The sequence below is a fragment of the Oncorhynchus gorbuscha genome, linkage group LG19 (assembly GCF_021184085.1).
Source record: "Oncorhynchus gorbuscha isolate QuinsamMale2020 ecotype Even-year linkage group LG19, OgorEven_v1.0, whole genome shotgun sequence".
Lineage (NCBI taxonomy): Eukaryota > Metazoa > Chordata > Actinopteri > Salmoniformes > Salmonidae > Oncorhynchus > Oncorhynchus gorbuscha.
In genome coordinates, this window is record NC_060191.1 from 46,137,838 (window position 1) to 46,155,685 (window position 17,848).

Here is a 17,848-nt window from a genome sequence, read left to right on the forward strand (position 1 = left end):
TATGGCCTTCCTGTAACATCGGGTGGTGTAGGTGTCCTGGAGGGCAGGTAGTTTGCCCCCGGTGATGCGTTGTGCAGACCTCACTACCCTCTGGAGAGCCTTACGGTTGAGGGCGGAGCAGTTGCCGTACCAGGCGGTGATACGGCCCACCAGGATGCTCTCGATTGTGCATCTGTAGAAGTTTGTGAGTGCTTTTGGTGACAAGCCGAATTTCTTCAGCCTACTGAGGTTGAAGAGGCGCTGCTGCGCCTTCTTCACGACGCTGTCAGTGTGAGTGGACCAATTCAGTTTGTCTGTGATGTGTATGCCGAGGAACTTAAAACTTGCTACCCTCTCCACTACTGTTCCATCGATGTGGATAGGGGGGTGTTCCCTCTGCTGTTTCCTGAAGTCCACAATCATCTCCTTAGTTTTGTTGACGTTGAGTGTGAGGTTATTTTCCTGACACCACACTCCGAGGGCCCTCACCTCCTCCCTGTAGGCCGTCTCGTCGTTGTTGGTAATCAAGCCTACCACTGTTGTGTCGTCCGCAAACTTGATGATTGAGTTGGAGGCGTGCGTGGCCACGCAGTCGTGGGTGAACAGGGAGTACAGGAGAGGGCTCAGAACGCACCCTTGTGGGGCCCCGTGTTGAGGATCAGCGGGGAGGAGATGTTGTTGCCTACCCTCACCACCTGGGGGTGGCCCGTCAGGAAGTCCAGTACCCAGTTGCACAGGGCGGGGTCGAGACCCAGGGTCTCGAGCTTGATGACGAGCTGGAGGGTACTATGGTGTTGAATGCCGAGCTGTAGTCGATGAACAGCATTCTCACATAGGTATTCCTCTTGTCCAGATGGGTTAGGGCAGTGTGCAGTGTGGTTGAGATTGCATCGTCTGTGGACCTATTTGGGCGGTAAGCAAATTGGAGTGGGTCTAGGGTGTCAGGTAGGGTGGAGGTGATATGGTCCTTGACTAGTCTCTCAAAGCACTTCATGATGACGGAAGTGAGTGCTACGGGGCGGTAGTCGTTTAGCTCAGTTACCTTAGCTTTCTTGGGAACAGGAACAATGGTGGCCCTCTTGAAGCATGTGGGAACAGCAGACTGGTATAGGGATTGATTGAATATGTCCGTAAACACACCGGCCAGCTGGTCTGCGCATGCTCTGAGGGCGCGGCTGGGGATGCCGTCTGGGCCTGCAGCCTTGCGAGGGTTAACACGTTTAAATGTCTTACTCACCTCGGCTGCAGTGAAGGAGAGACCGCATGTTTTCGTTGCAGGCCGTGTCAGTGGCACTGTATTTTCCTCAAAGCGGGCAAAAAAGTTATTTAGTCTGCCAGGGAGCAAGACATCCTGGTCCGTGACTGGGCTGGGTTTCTTCTTGTAGTCCGTGATTGACTGTAGACCCTGCCACATGCCTCTTGTGTCTGAGCCATTGAATTGAGATTCCACTTTGTCTCTGTACTGACGCTTAGCTTGTTTAATAGCCTTGCGGGGGGAATAGCTGCACTGTTTGTATTCGGTCATGTTGCCAGACACCTTGCCCTGATTAAAAGCAGTGGTTCGCGCTTTCAGTTTCACGCGAATGCTGCCATCAATCCACGGTTTCTGGTTAGGGAATGTTTTTATCGTTGCCATGGGAACGACATCTTCGACGCACGTTCTAATGAACTCGCACACCGAATCAGCATATTCGTCAATATTTTTATGTGACGCAATACGAAACATGTCCCAGTCCACGTGATGGAAGCACTCTTGGAGTGTGGAGTCAGCTTGGTCTGAACAGCGTTGGACAGACCTCAGTGTGGGAGCCTCTTGTTTTAGTTTCTGCCTGTAGGCAGGGATCAGCAAAATGGAGTCGTGGTCAGCTTTTCCTAAAGGGGGGCGGGGCAGGGCCTTATATGCGTCGCGGAAGTTAGAGTAACAATGATCCAAGGTTTTACCACCCCTGGTTGCGCAATCGATATGCTGATAAAATTTAGGGAGTCTTGTTTTCAGATTAGCTTTGTTAAAATCCCCAGCTACAATGAATGCAGCCTCCGGATAAATGGTTTCCAGTTTGCAAAGAGTTAAATAAAGTTCGTTCAGAGCCATCGATGTGTCTGCTTGGGGGGGATATATACGGCTGTGATTATAATCGAAGAGAATTCTCTTGGAAGATAATGCGGTCTACATTTTATTGTGAGGAATTCTAAATCAGGTGAACAGAAGGATTTGAGTTCCTGTATGTTTCCTCCATCACACCATGTCTCGTTAGTCATGAGGCATACGCCCCCGCCACTCTTCTTACCAGAAACATGTTTGTTTCTGTCAGCGCGATGCGTGGAGAAACCCGTTGGCTGCACCGCATTGGATAGCGTCTTCCCAGTGAGCCATGTTTCCGTGAAGCAGAGAACGTTGCAGTCTCTGATGTCCCTCTGGAATGCCACCCTTGCTCGGATTTCGTCAACCTTGTTGTCAAGAGACTGGACATTGGCAAGAAGAATGCTGGGGAGTGGTGCGCGATGTGCCCGTGTTCTGAGTCTGACCAGAAGACCGCCTTGTTTCCCACTTTTTCGGAGTCGTTTTCTTGGGTCGCTGCATGCGATCCATTCCGTTGTCCTGTTTGTAAGGCAGAACACAGGATCCGCGTCGCGGAAAACATATTCTTGGTCGTACTGATGGTGAGTTGACGCTGATCTTATATTCAGTAGTTCTTCTCGACTGTATGTAATGAAACCTAAGATGACCTGGGGTACTAATGTAAAAAATAACACGTAAAAAAACAAAAAACTGCATAGTTTCCGAGGAACGCGAAGCAAGGCGGCCATCTCTGTCGGCGCCGGAAGTAATCATAAGTTTACATAACTTGCATTACTCATCTCATGTATATACTGTATCTATAACATCTATTGCATCTTGCATATACCACTCTGTCATTGCTCATCCATATATTTACATGTACACATTATTTTTTCATCCCTTTACTTAGATTTGTATGTATTAGGTAGTTGTTGTGGAATTGTTAGATTACTTGTTGATATTGCTACACTGTCAGAACTAGAAGCACAAGCATTTCGCTACACTCGCAATAACACCTGCTAACCATGTGTATGTGACCAATATAATTTGATTTAAAGAATCGCTTACCTTCCTAGGTTGAAAGTCATATTTGACACAGTGCTGGAAGCCTTTGCCTTTAGACTTCAGCGATGTCACGATCAGACAGTTGCCCACGAAATGTGCAGAGTAGCCGATTCCTTTACTGGTGCGAAAGCTGCAAAATAAACGGTATCAAAATTATGAGGTGCGAACATTACATTTCTAATTTCAGATTGGCTCCCTAGACTTGATGTTTCACATTGTAGATACTCAGGAAAAATAATGCATTTCTCTCACTGAAGGAATGATTATCATGCATCTATCAGCTTTATGTCAACCAAACACAATCCACAGCAGAAGGATAATGATAGTAACTATTGTGTCTGTTGCTGACTAATTAATTTGTACTTTCCCACTCTGGTCATTCCTCTCTTTACTTCGCCCTCTCTCTCCCACTTCCTCTCACATTCTCTCCCACTTCCTCTCACATTCTCTCCCACTTCCTCTCACATTCTCTCCCACTTCCTCTCACATTCTCTCCCACTTCCTCTCACATTCTCTCCCACTTCCTCTCACATTCTCTCCCACTTCCTCTCACATTCTCTCCCACTTCCTCTCACATTCTCTCCCACATCCTCTCACATTCTCTCCCACTTCCTCTCACATTCTCTCCCACTTCCTCTCACATTCTCTCCCACTTCCTCTCACATACTCTCCCACTCCCTCTCCCTCTCTCTCCCACTTCCTCTCACATTCTCTCCCACTTCCTCTCACATTCTCTCCCACTTCCTCTCACATACTCTCCCACTTCCTCTCACATACTCTCCCACTTCCTCTCACATTCTCTCCCACTTCCTCTCACATTCTCTCCCACTTCCTCTCACATACTCTCCCACTTCCTCTCACATTCTCTCCCACTTCCTCTCACATTCTCTCCCACTTCCTCTCACATACTCTCCCACTCCCTCTCCCTCTCTCTCCCACTTCCTCTCACATTCTCTGCCCACTCACATTCTCTCACATTCTCTGCCACTCCCTCTCACATTCTCTCCCACTCCCTCTCACATTCTCTCCCACTTCCTCTCACATTCTCTGCCACTCCCCCTCACATTCTCTCCCACTCCCTCTCACATACTCTCCCACTTCCTCTCACATTCTCTGCCACTCCCCCTCACATTCTCTCCCACTCCCTCTCACATACTCTCCCACTCCCTCTCACATTCTCTCCCACTCCCTCTCACATACTCTCCCACTCCCTCTCACATACTCTCCCACTCCCTCTCACATTCTCTCCCACTTCCTCTCACATTCTCTCCCACTTCCTCTCACATTCTCTCCCACTTCCTCTCACATTCTCTCCCACTCCCTCTCACATACTCTCCCACTCCCTCTCACATACTCTCCCACTCCCTCTCACATTCTCTCCCACTCCCTCTCACATACTCTCCCACTCCCTCTCACATACTCTCCCACTCCCTCTCACATTCTCTCCCACTCCCTCTCACATCTCTCTCCCTCCACTCCCTCTCACATTCTCTCCCACTCCCTCTCACATTCTCTACCACTCCCTCTCACATACTCTCCCACTCCCTCTCACATTCTCTCCCACTTCCTCTCACATTCTCTCCCACTCCCTCTCAAATACTCTCCCACTCCCTCTCACATTCTCTCCCACTCCCTCTCACATTCTCTCCCACTCCCTCTCACATTCTCTCCCACTCCCTCTCACATTCTCTCCCACTCCCTCTCACATTCTCTCGCACTCCCTCTCACATTTTCTCGCACTCCCTCTCACATTTTCTCTCACTCCCTCTCACATTTTCTCGCACTCCCTCTCACATTCTCTCCCACTCCCTCTCACATTCTCTCCCACTCCCTCTCACATTCTCTCCCACTCCCTCTCACATTCTCTCCCACTCCCTCTCCCATTCTCTCCCACTCCCCTTCACATTCTCTGCCACTCCCTCTCCCATTCTCTGCCACTCCCCTTCACATTCTCTGCCACTCCCTCTCCCATTCTCTGCCACTCCCCTTCACATTCTCTGCCACTCCCCTTCACATTCTCTCCCACTCCCCTTCACATTCTCTGCCACTCCCCTTCACATTCTCTGCCACTCCCCTTCACATTCTCTGCCACTCCCTCTCCCATTCTCTGCCACTCCCCTTCACATTCTCTGCCACTCCCCTTCACATTCTCTGTCACTCCCCTTCACATTCTCTGCCACTCCCTCTCACATTCTCTGCCACTCCCTCTCACATTCTCTGTCACTCCCCTTCACATTCTCTGCCACTCCCTCTCACATTCTCTGCCACTCCCTCTCACATTCTCTGTCACTCCCCTTCACATTCTCTGCCACTCCCCTTCACATTCTCTGTCACTCCCCTTCACATTCTCTGCCACTCCCCTTCACATTCTCTGCCACTCCCCTTCACATTCTCTGCCACTCCCTCTCACATTCTCTGCCACTCCCTCTCACATTCTCTGCCACTTCCTCTCACATTCTCTGTCACTCCCTCTCACATTCTCTGTCACTCCCTCTCACATTCTCTCCCACTCCCTCTCCCATTCTCTCCCACTCCCTCTCCCATTCTCTCCCACTCCCTCTCCCATTCTCTCCCACTCCCTCTCCCATTCTCTCCCACTCCCTCTCCCATTCTCTCCCACTCCCTCTCCCATTCTCTCCCACTCCCTCTCCCATTCTCTCCCACTCCCTCTCACATTTCCCTCTCCCTCTCACATTCTCTCCCCTCCCTCTCACATTTTCTCCCACTCCCTCTCACATTTTCTCCCACTCCCTCTCACATTTTCTCCCACTCCCTCTCACATTTTCTCCCACTCCCTCTCACATTTTCTCCCACTCCCTCTCACATTTTCTCCCACTCCCTCTCACATTCTCTCCCACTCCCTCTCACATTCTCTCCCACTCCCTCTCACATTCTCTCCCACTCCCTCTCACATTCTCTCCCACTCCCTCTCACATTCTCTGCCACTCCCTCTCACATTCTCTGCCACTCCCCTTCACATTCTCTACCACTCCCTCTCCCATTCTCTCCCACTCCCTCTCCCATTCTCTCCCACTCCCTCTCCCATTCTCTCCCACTCCCTCTCACATTCTCTCCCACTCCCTCTCACATTCTCTCCCACTCCCTCTCCCATTCTCTCCCACTCCCCTTCACATTCTTGCCACTCCCCTTCACATTCTCTGCCACTCCCCTTCACATTCTCTCCCACTCCCTCTCACATTCTCTCCCACTCCCTCTCCCATTCTCTCCCACTCCCTCTCACATACTCTCCCACTCCCTCTCACATTCTCTCCCACTCCCTCTCACATTCTCTCCCACTCCCTCTCCCATTCTCTTCCACTCCCTCTCACATTCTCTCCCACTCCCTCTCACATTCTCTCCCACTCCCTCTCACATTCTCTCCCACTCCCTCTTCCATTCTCTCCCACTCCCTCTTCCATTCTCTCCCACTCCCTCTCACATTCTCTTCCACTCCCTCTCACATTCTCTCCCACTCCCTCTCACATTCTCTCCCACTCCCTCTCACATTCTCTCCCACTCCCTCTCACATTCTCTCCCACTCCCTCTCCCATTCTCTCCCACTCCCTCTCACATTCTCTCCCACTCCCTCTCCCATTCTCTCCCACTCCCTCTCACATTCTCTCCCACTCCCTCTCACATTCTCTCCCACTCCCTCTCACATTCTCTCCCACTCCCTCTCACATTATCTCCCACTGCCTCTCACATTCTCTCCCATTCCCTCTCTCATTGTTCCAGGCTGTTCCTCTCCACTACTCTCCTCTCCCTTTCATCTCATCCCTCCCCTCCTTATACCCATCTCCAGTCCTCTACTCTCCTCTCCTCTGCTCCTCTCCTCCTCTCCCTATCTATTTGGAGTAGTGGTTGATAATCTCTTCTCTTGAGGCTATTGATCTCTCTGTTAATTACCCACAATGCACCACCAGACGTGGACTGTGGTGGCCAGACATTAGTCTACATTAATAGTCGTTACCATTGTTCCTCCCCCGTACAGCCCATATACCCTGTCTCTGTACCTCCCTCTGATCCCAGCCTCACACACACACACACACACACACACACACACACACACTCACACACACACACACACACACACACACACACACACACACACACACACACACACACACACACACACACACACACACACACACACACACACACAAGCTTGTACCAGCCTCCACAGTTCAGACCTGGGCTGGTTTTAATCACCCTAATCAGAACTCATTCCTCCTTTATACTGTACTACATCATCAGGAGGAAGGGAGTCCTCAGACAGAGCTGCTTATAAACTTTAAACCTTGAAAAGTGGATTAAATGAAATACAACTTGTGGTCATAATCTGTTTACTAATTTAGAAGGAAGGTCAGAGGTCAAACACTAAAGTTACTGGGTCCCCACTGGGCAAACGTCAGTTCAACATCTAGTTTTGATTTACATTTGAGTGGTCAACTAACTGAATTCAACAATAACAAAAATCTTTGGATTTTGGTTCAAATTTGGTTGGAAAAAAATATGAAATTCTCTTACATTAATTACTTTTTGCAAATCCAATCAGTTTTCGATGTTGATTCAAAGTCATCACATTGAATTGTTTTGTTGAAATGATGTACAAACGATTGAACCAGTTTTTGCACAGTGGGTCAGTGCAACAAGTGGGGAACTACTCACCAGTAGAGATATGGTTTATATGTTGTTCTCACCAGTAGAGATATGGTTTATATGAACTACTCACCAGTAGAGATATGGTTTATATATACTACTCACCAGTAGAGATATGGTTTATATGTTGTTCTCACCAGTAGAAATATGGTTTATATGTTGTTCTCACCAGTAGAGATATGGTTTATATGTTGTTCTCACCAGTAGATATATGGTTTATATGAACTACTCACCAGTAGAGATATGGTTTATATGAACTACTCACCAGTAGAGATATGGTTTATATGTTGTTCTCACCAGTAGAAATATGGTTTATATGTTGTTCTCACCAGTAGAGATATGGTTTATATATACTACTCACCAGTAGAGATATGGTTTATATGAACTACTCACCAGTAGAGATATGGTTTATATATACTACTCACCAGTAGAGATATGGTTTATATGAACTACTCACCATTAGATATATGGTTTATATGTTGTACTCACCAGTAGAGATATGGTTTATATGTTGTTCTCACCAGTAGAGATATGGTTTATATATACTACTCACCAGTAGAGATATGGTTTATATGAACTACTCACCAGTAGAGATATGGTTTACATATACTACTCACCAGTAGAGATATGGTTTATATGAACTACTCACCAGTAGAGATATGGTTTATATGAACTACTCACCAGTAGAGATATGGTTTATATGAACTACTCACCAGTAGAGATATGGTTTATATGTTGTTCTCACCAGTAGAAATATGGTTTATATGTTGTTCTCACCAGTAGAGATATGGTTTATATGTTGTTCTCACCAGTAGAGATATGGTTTATATATACTACTCACCAGTAGAGATATGGTTTATATGTTGTTCTCACCAGTAGAGATATGGTTTATATGTTGTTCTCACCAGTAGAGATATGGTTTATATGAACTACTCACCAGTAGAGATATGGATTATATGTTGTTCTCACCAGTAGAGATATGGTTTATATGAACTACTCACCAGTAGAGATATGGTTTATATGTTGTTCTCACCAGTAGAGATATGGTTTATATGAACTACTCACCAGTAGAGATATGGTTTATATGTTGTTCTCACCAGTAGAGATATGGTTTATATGAACTACTAACCAGTAGATATATGGTTTATATGAACTACTCACCAGTAGAGATATGGTTTATATGAACTACTCACCAGTAGAGATATGGTTTATATGTTGTTCTCACCAGTAGAGATATGGTTTATATGAACTACTCACCAGTAGAGATATGGTTTATATGTTGTACTCACCAGTAGAGATATGGTTTATATATACTACTCACCAGTAGAGATATGGTTTATATGTTGTTCTCACCAGTAGAGATATGGTTTATATGAACTACTCACCAGTAGAGATATGGTTTATATGTTGTACTCACCAGTAGAGATATGGTTTATATATACTACTCACCAGTAGAGATATGGTTTATATATACTACTCACCAGTAGAGATATGGTTTATATGTTGTTCTCACCAGTAGAGATATGGTTTATATGTTGTATTCACCAGTAGAGATATGGTTTATATGTTGTTCTCACCAGTAGAAATATGGTTTATATGTTGTTCTCACCAGTAGAGATATGGTTTATATGTTGTTCTCACCAGTAGAGATATGGTTTATATGTTGTACTCACCAGTAGAAATATGGTTTATATGTTGTACTCACCAGTAGAAATATGGTTTATATGTTGTTCTCACCAGTAGAAATATGGTTTATATGTTGTACTCACCAGTAGAAATATGGTTTATATTGTACTCACCAGTAGAGATATGGTTTATATATACTACTCACCAGTAGAGATATGGTTTATATGTTGTACTCACCAGTAGAGATATGGTTTATATGTTGTTCTCACCAGTAGAGATATGGTTTATATGTTGTTCTCACCAGTAGAGATATGGTTTATATGAACTACTCACCAGTAGAAATATGGTTTATATGAACTACTAACCAGTAGATATATGGTTTATATGAACTACTCACCAGTAGAGATATGGTTTATATGTTGTTCTCACCAGTAGAGATATGGTTTATATGTTGTTCTCACCAGTAGAGATATGGTTTATATGTTGTTCTCACCAGTAGAAATATGGTTTATATGAACTACTCACCAGTAGAGATATGGTTTATATGTTGTTCTCACCAGTAGAGATATGGTTTATATGAACTACTCACCAGTAGAGATATGGTTTATATGTTGTTCTCACCAGTAGAGATATGGTTTGTATGTTGTTCTCACCAGTAGAGATATGGTTTATATGTTGTACTCACCAGTAGAAATATGGTTTATATGTTGTTCTCACCAGTAGAGATATGGTTTATATGAACTACTCACCAGTAGAGATATGGTTTATATGAACTACTCACCAGTAGAGATATGGTTTATATGTTGTACTACTCACCAGTAGAGATATGGTTTATATGTTGTACTCACCAGTAGAGATATGGTTTATATGAACTACTCACCAGTAGAGATATGGTTTATATGAACTACTCACCAGTAGAGATATGGTTTATATGAACTACTCACCAGTAGAGATATGGTTTATATGAACTACTCACCAGATAGTTTATATATGTTATATGTTGTTCTCACCAGTAGAGATATGGTTTATATGTTGTTCTCACCAGTAGAGATATGGTTTATATGAACTACTCACCAGTAGAGATATGGTTTATATGAACTACTCACCAGTAGAGATATGGTTTATATGTTGTATTCACCAGTAGAGATATGGTTTATATGTTGTTCTCACCAGTAGAGATATGGTTTATATGAACTACTCACCAGTAGAGATATGGTTTATATGTTGTATTCACCAGTAGAAATATGGTTTATATGTTGTTCTCACCAGTAGAGATATCGTTTATATGTTGTATTCACCAGTAGAAATATGGTTTATATGTTGTTCTCACCAGTAGAGATATGGTTTATATGTTGTATTCACCAGTAGAAATATGGTTTATATGTTGTTCTCACCAGTAGAGATATGGTTTATATGTTGTTCTCACCAGTAGAGATATGGTTTATATGAACTACTCACCAGTAGAGATATGGTTTATATGAACTACTCACCAGTAGAGATATGGTTTATATGTTGTATTCACCAGTAGAAATATGGTTTATATGTTGTTCTCACCAGTAGAGATATGGTTTATATGAACTACTCACCAGTAGAGATATGGTTTATATGTTGTATTCACCAGTAGAAATATGGTTTATATGTTGTTCTCACCAGTAGAGATATGGTTTATATGTTGTATTCACCAGTAGAAATATGGTTTATATGTTGTTCTCACCAGTAGAGATATGGTTTATATGTTGTATTCACCAGTAGAAATATGGTTTATATGTTGTTCTCACCAGTAGAGATATGGTTTATATGTTCTACTCACCAGTAGAGATATGGTTTATATGAACTACTCACCAGTAGAGATATGGTTTATATGTTGTTCTCACCAGTAGAGATATGGTTTATATGTTGTTCTCACCAGTAGAAATATGGTTTATATGTTGTTCTCACCAGTAGAGATATGGTTTATATGAACTACTCACCAGTAGAGATATGGTTTATATGTTGTTCTCACCAGTAGAGATATGGTTTATATGTTGTTCTCACCAGTAGAGATATGGTTTATATGAACTACTCACCAGTAGAGATATGGTTTATATGAACTACTCACCAGTAGAGATATGGTTTATATGTTGTTCTCACCAGTAGAAATATGGTTTATATGAACTACTCACCAGTAGAGATATGGTTTATATGAACTACTCACCAGTAGAGATATGGTTTATATGAACTACTCACCAGTAGAGATATGGTTTATATGTTGTTCTCACCAGTAGAGATATGGTTTATATGAACTACTCACCAGTAGAGATATGGTTTATATGAACTACTCACCAGTAGAGATATGGTTTATATGTTGTTCTCACCAGTAGAGATATGGTTTATATGTTGTATTCACCAGTAGAAATATGGTTTATATGAACTACTCACCAGTAGAGATATGGTTTATATGAACTACTCACCAGTAGATATATGGTTTATATGAACTACTCACCAGTAGAGATATGGTTTATATGTTGTTCTCACCAGTAGAGATATGGTTTATATGTTGTTCTCACCAGTAGAGATATGGTTTATATGAACTACTCACCAGTAGAGATATGGTTTATATGTTGTTCTCACCAGTAGAGATATGGTTTATATGTTGTTCTCACCAGTAGAAATATGGTTTATATGTTGTTCTCACCAGTAGAGATATGGTTTATATGAATTACTCACCAGTAGAGATATGGTTTATATGAACTACTCACCAGTAGAGATATGGTTTATATGTTGTTCTCACCAGTAGAGATATGGTTTATATGTTGTTCTCACCAGTAGAGATATGGTTTATATGAACTACTCACCAGTAGATATATGGTTTATATGAACTACTCACCAGTAGAGATATGGTTTATATGAACTACTCACCAGTAGAGATATGGTTTATATGTTGTTCTCACCAGTAGAGATATGGTTTATATGAACTACTCACCAGTAGAGATATGGTTTATATGAACTACTCACCAGTAGAGATATGGTTTATATGTTGTTCTCACCAGTAGAGATATGGTTTATATGAACTACTCACCAGTAGAGATATGGTTTATATGAACTACTCACCAGTAGAGATATGGTTTATATGTTGTTCTCACCAGTAGAGATATGGTTTATATGTTGTATTCACCAGTAGAAATATGGTTTATATGAACTACTCACCAGTAGAGATATGGTTTATATGAACTTCTCACCAGTAGATATATGGTTTATATGAACTACTCACCAGTAGAGATATGGTTTATATGTTGTTCTCACCAGTAGAGATATGGTTTATATGTTGTTCTCACCAGTAGAGATATGGTTTATATGAACTACTCACCAGTAGAGATATGGTTTATATGTTGTTCTCACCAGTAGAGATATGGTTTATATGTTGTTCTCACCAGTAGAAATATGGTTTATATGTTGTTCTCACCAGTAGAGATATGGTTTATATGAATTACTCACCAGTAGAGATATGGTTTATATGAACTACTCACCAGTAGAGATATGGTTTATATGTTGTTCTCACCAGTAGAGATATGGTTTATATGTTGTTCTCACCAGTAGAGATATGGTTTATATGAACTACTCACCAGTAGATATATGGTTTATATGAACTACTCACCAGTAGAGATATGGTTTATATGAACTACTCACCAGTAGAGATATGGTTTATATGTTGTTCTCACCAGTAGAGATATGGTTTATATGAACTACTCACCAGTAGAGATATGGTTTATATGAACTACTCACCAGTAGAGATATGGTTTATATGTTGTTCTCACCAGTAGAAATATGGTTTATATGTTGTTCTCACCAGTAGAGATATGGTTTATATGTTGTATTCACCAGTAGAAATATGGTTTATATGAACTACTCACCAGTAGATATATGGTTTATATGAACTACTCACCAGTAGAGATATGGTTAAATATGTTGTTCTCACCAGTAGAGATATGGTTTATATGAATTACTCACCAGTAGAGATATGGTTTATATGAACTACTCACCAGTAGAGATATGGTTTATATGAACTACTCACCAGTAGAGATATGGTTTATATGTTGTTCTCACCAGTAGAGATATGGTTTATATGTTGTTCTCACCAGTAGAGATATGGTTTATATGAACTACTCACCAGTAGAGATATGGTTTATATGAACTACTCACCAGTAGAGATATGGTTTATATGGTACTCACCAGTAGAGATATGGTTTATATGAACTACTCACCAGTAGAGATATGGTTTATATGAACTACTCACCAGTAGAGATATGGTTTATATGAACTACTCACCAGTAGAGATATGGTTTATATGTTGTTCTCACCAGTAGAGATATGGTTTATATGTTGAACTACTCACCAGTAGAGATATGGTTTATATGAACTACTCACCAGTAGAGATATGGTTTATATGAACTACTCACCAGTAGAGATATGGTTTATATGAACTACTCACCAGTAGAGATATGGTTTATATGTTGTTCTCACCAGTAGAGATATGGTTTATATGTTGAACTACTCACCAGTAGAGATATGGTTTATATGAACTACTCACCAGTAGAGATATGGTTTATATGTTGTACTCACCAGTAGAGATATGGTTTATATGTTGTACTCACCAGTAGAGATATGGTTTATATGAACTACTCACCAGTAGAGATATGGTTTATATATACTACTCACCAGTAGAGATATGGTTTATATGTTGTTCTCACCAGTAGAAATATGGTTTATATGTTGTTCTCACCAGTAGAGATATGGTTTATCACCAGTAGAGATATGGTTTATATGAACTACTCACCAGTAGAGATATGGTTTATATGAACTACTCACCAGTAGAGATATGGTTTATATGTTGTTCTCACCAGTAGAGATATGGTTTATATGTTGTTCTCACCAGTAGATATATGGTTTATATGAACTACTCACCAGTAGAGATATGGTTTATATGAACTACTCACCAGTAGAGATATGGTTTATATGTTGTTCTCACCAGTAGAGATATGGTTTATATGTTGTACTCACCAGTAGAGATATGGTTTATATGTTGTTCTCACCAGTAGAGATATGGTTTATATGAACTACTCACCTGAACACTCACCAGTAGAGATATGGTTTATATGAACTACTCACCAGTAGAGATATGGTTTATATGAACTACTCACCAGTAGAGATATGGTTTATATGTTGTTCTCACCAGTAGAAATATGGTTTATATGTTGTTCTCACCAGTAGAGATATGGTTTATATGTTGTATTCACCAGTAGAAATATGGTTTATATGAACTACTCACCAGTAGATATATGGTTTATATGAACTACTCACCAGTAGAGATATGGTTAAATATGTTGTTCTCACCAGTAGAGATATGGTTTATATGAATTACTCACCAGTAGAGATATGGTTTATATGAACTACTCACCAGTAGAGATATGGTTTATATGAACTACTCACCAGTAGAGATATGGTTTATATGTTGTTCTCACCAGTAGAGATATGGTTTATATGTTGTTCTCACCAGTAGAGATATGGTTTATATGAACTACTCACCAGTAGAGATATGGTTTATATGAACTACTCACCAGTAGAGATATGGTTTATATGAACTACTCACCAGTAGAGATATGGTTTATATGAACTACTCACCAGTAGAGATATGGTTTATATGAACTACTCACCAGTAGAGATATGGTTTATATGAACTACTCACCAGTAGAGATATGGTTTATATGTTGTTCTCACCAGTAGAGATATGGTTTATATGTTGTTCTCACCAGTAGAGATATGGTTTATATGAACTACTCACCAGTAGAGATATGGTTTATATGAACTACTCACCAGTAGAGATATGGTTTATATGAACTACTCACCAGTAGAGATATGGTTTATATGTTGTTCTCACCAGTAGAGATATGGTTTATATGTTGTACTCACCAGTAGAGATGTGGTTTATATGAACTACTCACCAGTAGAAATATGGTTTATATGTTGTACTCACCAGTAGAGATATGGTTTATATGTTGTACTCACCAGTAGAGATATGGTTTATATGAACTACTCACCAGTAGAGATATGGTTTATATATACTACTCACCAGTAGAGATATGGTTTATATGTTGTTCTCACCAGTAGAAATATGGTTTATATGTTGTTCTCACCAGTAGAGATATGGTTTATATGAACTACTCACCAGTAGAGATATGGTTTATATGAACTACTCACCAGTAGAGATATGGTTTATATGAACTACTCACCAGTAGAGATATGGTTTATATGTTGTTCTCACCAGTAGAGATATGGTTTATATGTTGTTCTCACCAGTAGATATATGGTTTATATGAACTACTCACCAGTAGAGATATGGTTTATATGAACTACTCACCAGTAGAGATATGGTTTATATGTTGTTCTCACCAGTAGAGATATGGTTTATATGTTGTACTCACCAGTAGAGATATGGTTTATATGTTGTTCTCACCAGTAGAGATATGGTTTATATGAACTACTCACCAGTAGAGATATGGTTTATATGAACTACTCACCAGTAGAGATATGGTTTATATGAACTACTCACCAGTAGAGATATGGTTTATATGAACTACTCACCAGTAGAGATATGGTTTATATGAACTACTCACCAGTAGAGATATGGTTTATATGTTGTACTCACCAGTAGAGATATGGTTTATATGTTGTTCTCACCAGTAGAGATATGGTTTATATGTTGTTCTCACCAGTAGAGATATGGTTTATATGAACTACTCACCAGTAGAGATATGGTTTATATGAACTACTCACCAGTAGAGATATGGTTTGTCTTTGTCTACATTGATGTTGTTTAAAGGGTCCATTCTGAACCAGGTGTTGAGAGTGAAGCCGTTCTGGTAAGGCCACTTAGCAATGGGAGGCAGCGCTATGGCCTGTAGAGAGAAAGAGAGAAAGAGAGAAAGAGAGAAAGAGAGAAAGAGAGAAAGAAAGAAATAGAGACTTTTCATAGACTCCAGAGGAAGCTCTATCTCTGAAACAAATACAGTTACAAACATACAGCTGTCGTGTGATTGTTCTTTAGATGGTGGATGGATGACTATGAAGACAAACATTGGATAGAGACTAATTACTCTTTTGCAGATTTCGGAGCCGTTCCCCTGCTTAGACATTGCATGCATCAACCAATGGTTGCATACCAAGTCATTGACAGTGCAGTCAGGCACCAGACTGCTTTACCATATTTTATATTTCACCTTTATTTAACCAGGTAGGCCAGTTGAGAACAAGTTCTCATTTACAACTGCGACCTGGCCAAGATAAAACAAAGCAGTTCGACACATACAACAACAGAGTTACACATGGAATAAACAAACATACAGTCAATAATACAGTAGAAAAAGTCTATAGTCTATATACAGTGTGGCAAATGAGGTAGGATAAGGGAGGTATAAGGCAAAAAATAGGCCATGGTGGTGAAGTACTAAAAATATAGCAATTAAACACTGGAATGGTAGGTGCGCAGAAGATGAATGTGCAAGTATAGATACTGGGGTGCAAAGGAGCAAGATAAATAAATAAAGGATGAGGTTTTTGGATGGGCTCTTTACAGGTGGGCTATGTACAAGTGCAGTGATCTGTGAGCTGCTCTGATAGCTGGTGCTTAAAGCTAGTGAGGGAGATATAAGTCTCCAGCTTCAGTGAATTTTGCAGTTAGTTCCAGTCATTGGCAGCAAAGAACTGGAAGGAAAGGCGGCCAAAGGAAGATTTGGCTTTGGGGGTGACCAGTGAGATATACCTGCTGGAGCACGTGCTATGGGTGGGTGCTGCTATGGTGACCAGTGAGCTGAGATAAGGTGGTGCTTTACCTAGCAGAGACTTGTAGATGACCTGGAGCCAGTGGGTTTTGTGACGAGTATGATGCAAGGCGCAGCCAACGAGAGCGTATAGGTCGCAGCGGTGGGCAGTATATGGGGCTTTGGTGATAAAACGGATGGTACTGTGATAGACTGCATCCAATTTGTTGAGTAGAGTGCTGGAGTCTATTTTGTAAATGACATGGCCATTGTGTTGTGAAATAGGAAGCCGATTCTAGATTTAATTTTGTATTGAAGATGCTTAATGTGAGTCTGGAAGGAGAGTTTACAGTCTAACCAGACACCTAGGTATTTGGAGTTGTCCACATATTCTAAGTCAGAACCGTCCAGAGTCGTGATGCTGGACGGGCGGGCAGGTGTGGGCAGCAATCGGTTGAAGAGCATGCATTTAGTTTTACTTGCATCTAAGAGCAGTTGGAGGCCACAGAAGGAGAGTTGTATGGTATTGAAGCTTGTCTGGAGGTTAGTTAACACAGTGTCCAAAGAAGGGCCAGAATGGTGTCGTCTGCGTTGAGGTGGATCAGAGAATCAGCAACAGCAAGCGCGACATCATTGATGCATACAGAGAAGAGTCGACCCGAGAATT

General features: G+C 41.5%; 1 protein-coding gene across 7 annotated transcripts in view; it reads right to left on the reverse strand.

Annotated features, from left to right (window-relative positions):
- The window catches only part of LOC124005234 (neurobeachin-like), a 418,832-nt gene that overhangs the window by 325,679 nt on the left and 75,305 nt on the right, over positions 1 to 17,848 (reverse strand). For all 7 annotated transcript variants that reach the window (XM_046314300.1, XM_046314299.1, XM_046314297.1 and 4 more), the window contains exons 5-6: positions 16,199 to 16,320; positions 3,107 to 3,233 (exon numbers count right to left, since the gene is read on the reverse strand). In XM_046314300.1, coding sequence (XP_046170256.1) covers positions 3,107 to 3,233; positions 16,199 to 16,320 — 249 coding nt within the window. The remainder of the gene's footprint in view (positions 1 to 3,106; positions 3,234 to 16,198; positions 16,321 to 17,848) is intronic.